The following is a 5,518-nucleotide window of genomic DNA, read 5'->3' as shown; positions in this document are numbered from 1 at the left end:
CTTCTTTGACGCTTGAGTTCTTTAGAAAATGCCTTTGGAAGATACCATCTACTGTGCACAGCAAATCAACATTCCAGCTGAGCTGCCCGAGCTCCTAAAGCAGTACACCAAGGCTGCTATCAGAACACAGCCCAAGGACATTATTCAATGGTACGTCAATTAAAACAATAAAATCAAGGAAGACTAACAAGAAACGTATCTTTCCCATTAATCGTCTCTTTTAGGTCCGCCGCGTACTTCTCGGCGCTTTCTTCTGGCGATACTCTTCCCGTCAAGCGACGACTGGAGCCCTTCAGCTCGGACGGAATCACAATGGGCAACCTCGAAGTCCTCGTCCAACAGTACAAAGGCCAGGAGCAAGAAGTATCAAAGAAGGATCTCGAGCAGAAGTGGGGTAAGCAAACGTCTCTTTTGAATCCATTTCATTATTTTTATAGTTGATTTGGGACTCCCAAAAGAGCAGCTTGCCGAGTTCTGCATAACTGGCAGTTTTGGTGATGTTCTCAAATTCGACAACTTCACCGGCGTCGCCTGTCTTCACATTGGTCAAGTAAGAACTCTTCTCGACTTTCTCTTTAGTTATGGCTTCTTTTAGCAAATTTCGGAAGCCCTGAAGCTTATTTGCCAACTGTTGAGCAACGATCCTCCAGGATATGCCGAAAGAATCGAGTACCAAAGGTAAGCAGTTCCTTTTTACGGTAGAAACAGCTGTCGATTTGTAGATTTGCTGACATTTACACATTTTTGGCTGGCCTTAGTGGAATCCCAAGCGCTCAAGTAGAAATGGTGCTGCATTATCTCAACCAAGAAGCGTAAGCTCCCCTCTCTTCCACCTAAATTTTTATCATTCTGATTCTAGCGGTAAACAAGGCGGTATGGTGATGCCTCGAAACCTTGCTACGGCCGAGTGCCCCTCCCTAGGATAAGGCCCTTTCCTTCTGGCCCCAACCGAACTCGTAAAAAAGTGATGTTTCAACCTGTTTCTAGCTTTTTCTTTGAATGGCAATGCGAACAAAAAATCTATCTCAAAATAAAAATTCGATGAGTACAATTCGAAAAAATATATTTAAATAAACCAAACCAAGTATCTTCAATTTCAGTTACTGCTTTTGATATTTTTTCCTTTTTTTTATTCGTTACTGTTTTCATAATCCATCAACTTCAAAATCTCATCTAAGCAATGTTCCTTCATTCGTTCTTGAATTCCAAGTTTCTATTTTTCATTCAAAAGAAAGACAAAAATCCTGCATGGAAAATGTCGTCCATCTGTCATATTGTTTGTACTATCGTAAACATATATATTTTTGATACAAAAACACAAGTGCTCGGCTCTTTTTAAAAGACGGTAACTAAGAATGACGTGCGAGGGAGTAAATGAAAAGGGAGGAGAAAAGAACTGCTGTAAGAAAATAGTGAAAAAAGTTGCCGCGCCGCGGAGGCTCGGGGCAAATGCGATTCCAGAGGAGATTTTATTGAATAAGTCGTTGAACGATGCGATTGCAGCCACTTTGCCGAAGAATTACAATTTTGTTACGGATAAAAATTGTCAGAATAATAAATTTCATTCTCCAGCCTCTTTATTGTAAAAGAAATGATTGTCAATATCCTGGTAGAGATCCACAAAACCATATTCAAAATCCAGTCTTTGAAAACCGAGGATCAAAAGCGAGTTGCCCTTCAATTTCCTGAGGGCTTGTTGCTCTTTTCCACAACGATTGCTGAGTTGCTTGAAAAGTTCACCGGATGTATTTGCATTATCATGGGCAATGTGACGTACGGAGCCTGTTGTATTGACGATATTTCGCCGCGGTTGTTGGGCTGCTCTTTGCTTGTTCACTACGGGTAAGGAGGCTGCAGTGACAGAGTTTTTCATTACTTTTTAGTCACTCCTGTCTGGTGCCAATAAACAAAACGACGATCCAAACGCTCTACATCTTCGTCGACATCGAAATCGACAGGGCGCACTTTATCAGCTCGATTCGAGCAAACTTCAAGGCCGGTACAAAGATCGCGCTAATCAGTACGATTCAGTTCGTTGCGACGTTACAGACCAGTGCGCAGGAACTAGCTGAATATGAAATCGTTCTACAGCACAATCAGCCCCTCAGTCCCGGTGAGGTACTTGGGTAAGCAATTATATACTTTCTTCCCCAATAAATTGAATTCGAAGCTGTACCGCGCCGTCCGTGGGTGATTGCGAAGCTCTGATCTATCTTGGCGACGGTCGATTTCACCTGGAAGCTGGCATGATCGCCAACCCAACTGTTCAAGCGTACAGATACGACCCATACGATCAAAAATTCACCCGGGAGAATTATGACCACGAGCTAATGAAAAACAATCGGCGCGGGCAAATTGAGCTAGCGAAAAATGCCAAGAGTTTTGGAATAATTCTTTCGACGCTGGGACGACAAGGAAATCCGAAAATCCTAGAAAATGTCATTCGGCTTATTGAAAAGCAGGGGAAGGAGCACTTTACGATCCTGATGGCGGAAATATTCCCGGACAAACTGGCGTTGTTTGAGGACATCGACTGTTGGATTCAAATTGCTTGTCCAAGATTGTCGATTGATTGGGGACTTGGATTTGAGAAGCCGTTACTGACGCCGTTCGAAGCTGCAGTAGCGCTTCAGGAAGCTCAGTGGCAGCAAGATGTGTACCCGATGGATTATTATAGGTTTCGTCTCTTCGTGTTCTTGTCATTTGATGGTTTTTAGTTATAAATCGCTGGGAAACTGGACGAACAATCATAAAGACAACAATTTGAACCACCCTGATCATCGAGAAGAAAAAAGGCGGCAGAGAAGGGAGCATCGCAAGATCAAGTCTTGACTGTTTTAGTTTTAATAATTAATAAATGAAGTTCAAAAGGAAAATAAAAGATTGGTGGTTTGATTTTGGTGCTTTAGATTGAAGTCGTACGATGCAAGCCAGTGCGGAAATTTCGCACAAAGTTCGTCTTGCAATCAAGGTACCGTGCATCTTTCTTTTCAACAGTTTCAAATCGGTGGTTTAGACGAAGTTAACAGAGCTAGGCGCGTATGTAGACGATGAACTGCCAGACTATGTACTCGTGATGGTCGCGAACCGACGAGGCCGCGCAGACATGAAAAAGGAATTAGAGCTATTTCTCGGCGATGCGACGGACAGATTTTGTACCTGGCTTTTTGGCGTTTTAGATCGACTAAAAGATGCGAAGAAGGGCCGGGAGTTAATGTGAGCAATAAGCAAAGAGGGTTTATGTTAGAAAATGATTCAGGGACAAAAAGAAAAGCGAAAAATTGGAAGACAAGGAGCTCGACGACTTCAGCGAAGACGAAGAAGAAGAAAAAACGAGCAAAAGCAAATCAAAGCCGAAATCGCCCACTCCAGAGCCAAAAGAGTCGAAAAAATCTTCCAAGAAACGAAGCCCAACGCCAGAAAAGTCCGTCAAGTCGAAAAAGAAAGAAAGAGCAGCGTCGAAATCGCCAGCGCGAAATGGAATGCCATCTTGGTCGCCTCAGCGCAAGAAAAAAGAGAGCAGATCCAGAAGCAGATCGAGATCCAGGAGCAAGTCAAGAAGCAAGAAGACAAAAAGACGCTCTCGCTCAAGATCCGATTCTCGTTCGAGAAGAAGCCGAAGTCGTAGCCGCGATCGCAAGGAGAAAAAGAGCAAAGGTAAATTGTAAAGTGAAAAGTTTTAATGAAATTGTATTCTCAAGACAAAAAATCAAAAAAAGACCGGAGAAGATCGCGATCTCGTTCGCGGTCGCGCAGCAAAAAGGACAAAAAATCCGACCGACGAAAAGAACTCGAAGAAGAAGAAAAACGTTCCAAAGCTCGGGAGAGAGCGCGAGAAAAGGGCGTCAAGAGCTCGATTGTCGTGAAGAGAGAGGAAGTCAAAGAACGACCTTCGGAAGGCGACAAAACCGAAAAGTCGGCGAAGCCAACTAGTAATTTAATTATTCGTGCAATCAATGAATCTTCTGGCACCTCGAAGAAGAAGCTCAGGTACTTATTCAAAAAAGTCTAAATATTTGAACTACTGTAACTGTAGCGGTATCACACGCTCGATCACAGTATCAAAGCCTGGCGAAACTAAGGTCGTGACGAGAACGATCGAAAAAACTGGCGATAAGCGACGAAGCAAGACCAAGGATGAAGGGCGAGAGCCTATTAAAAGTACGGTTGTTTTCTTCATTTACATTTTGATTTTTCGTCTTTTAGTCGTGAAAAAAAGCTGATTCCCGTGTGTTTGTCACGAAGAACGGCGGCACGGACAAATCGAAGCGAGCTTCATCCCCTAAATTCGTCGTCACATTGGAGGGCAAAAAAGGTGCGGACTTGAAACATTCTAGAGCCGTCTTACGTAATCGCCCTCTTTTATTGATGATTGCTCTTCATTTTTGAGCTTCAGGTTCGACCGCTGCGCTGAAGACCAAAACGAAAAAGAAAGTCGAGGAAGAGAACGAAGAAGCTCTTGTTATTCACCCCGACGACTCCGACGATGAGTCGAGCAAGTTGCTCAAGACTTCGGAGCTCACCGACGAAGCCCAGAAAATCAAGCAACTTCAGAAGACCACGCTTCCTCAGGAAATGACACCCACGGTAATAATCAACAACAAAGACCATCTGTCTATTATTTTAAGCCAATCGTTCCGACGATGGAGATAAATGCCGCGCTTGACTCGTCTGATCAGGACAAGAGAACAATCTTCGTCTCCGGTCTCGACGTCGCCACAACAGAGCCAGAGTTGAAGGAGCATTTCCAAGTTTGTGGCACCATCCTAAGAGTGACTATTTTACGCGACCGATTCACCAGAGTTTCCAAGGGCTGCGCTTATATTCAGGTTCCTCTTCGATCAACCATGCATTTGATTACAGTTCTTTTCAGTTTGCTTCTGTGGAGCAACGAAAAACTGCCGACGTATTTGATATGACTGAAATCCACGGAAAAACGATAAAAGTAACGCAGAAAATAAACCGAGCAGAGTTGCACAGTGCTCCTCCAGCCACTGCACCGGCCCCTGCTTATCACAAACCCTACAAGCCTCATTTCAATGTAAGTTCTATTCCTTGCTATCAAATAAGCTAAAGCCTATTTTAGTCAATAAAGCCTGGCGGCCACAACCCGTATTCGTGGACGAGAAGCGGCTACATGCCCCCGCGCTGACAATTCTACTGCTCCAAATCAGGCGCTCCTTTGAAGCCTGACACAACCCGTTTTCTATGACTTGCCCACTATTTAGCACTATTATTATGTCGCCCCATGTTTTCCCGATTTCTATCCCGATTTGAAACTATCGATCCAGCTGTACCCAAAGTTACTGTATTTCCTTAATTCAAGGATCATTCGATTGTCCTGAATACTCCCGCGCTGCTTTTTTCTTTCATTCTTTTCAACTTATGTGTTCACTTAACTTTAATTTTTCCATTTTTGGAGGGCAATTTTCAATAATCTAGTGACCCTTGGGACTTTCTTGTTTGATAGTCGAGTAGTGAAATTTACTGGTAAACGGCATCGATACGATTCATTCGA

General features: G+C 43.5%; 3 protein-coding genes across 3 annotated transcripts; all 3 read left to right on the top strand.

The window, feature by feature from the left end:
* Positions 1–21: 21 nt before the first annotated feature.
* Positions 22–1,291, top strand: LOC145705917 (ropporin-1-like protein). Its single transcript, XM_081783418.1, has 6 exons — positions 22–150; positions 225–394; positions 438–550; positions 596–678; positions 723–812; positions 860–1,291. The coding sequence occupies exons 1-6, from the start codon at positions 29–31 to the stop codon at positions 924–926; spliced, it is 645 nt and encodes a 214-aa protein (XP_081639544.1). The 5' UTR covers positions 22–28; the 3' UTR covers positions 927–1,291.
* A 211-nt stretch (positions 1,292–1,502) lies between these two features.
* On the top strand, positions 1,503–2,882 carry LOC145705912 (2-(3-amino-3-carboxypropyl)histidine synthase subunit 1-like). The gene is made up of 4 exons (XM_081783412.1): positions 1,503–1,842; positions 1,884–2,126; positions 2,171–2,677; positions 2,718–2,882. The coding sequence occupies exons 1-4, from the start codon at positions 1,592–1,594 to the stop codon at positions 2,830–2,832; spliced, it is 1,116 nt and encodes a 371-aa protein (XP_081639538.1). The 5' UTR covers positions 1,503–1,591; the 3' UTR covers positions 2,833–2,882.
* LOC145705927 (uncharacterized) lies at positions 2,867–5,504 on the top strand. The gene is given in 11 exon segments (XM_081783430.1): positions 2,867–2,971; positions 3,017–3,216; positions 3,260–3,657; positions 3,702–3,990; positions 4,037–4,161; positions 4,207–4,210; positions 4,212–4,315; positions 4,397–4,587; positions 4,629–4,829; positions 4,874–5,041; positions 5,087–5,504. Coding segments are annotated over 11 exon segments (1,794 nt in total). The 5' UTR covers positions 2,867–2,923; the 3' UTR covers positions 5,153–5,504.
* The last annotated feature ends 14 nt before the right edge of the window (positions 5,505–5,518 follow it).

The sequence above is a fragment of the Oikopleura dioica genome, chromosome PAR, assembly GCF_907165135.1.
Source record: "Oikopleura dioica chromosome PAR, OKI2018_I68_1.0, whole genome shotgun sequence".
NCBI classification, from domain to species: Eukaryota; Metazoa; Chordata; class Appendicularia; order Copelata; family Oikopleuridae; genus Oikopleura; species Oikopleura dioica.
The sequence above is the reverse complement of the archived record's forward strand: the minus strand, read 5'-3'. Positions and strand labels throughout refer to the sequence as shown.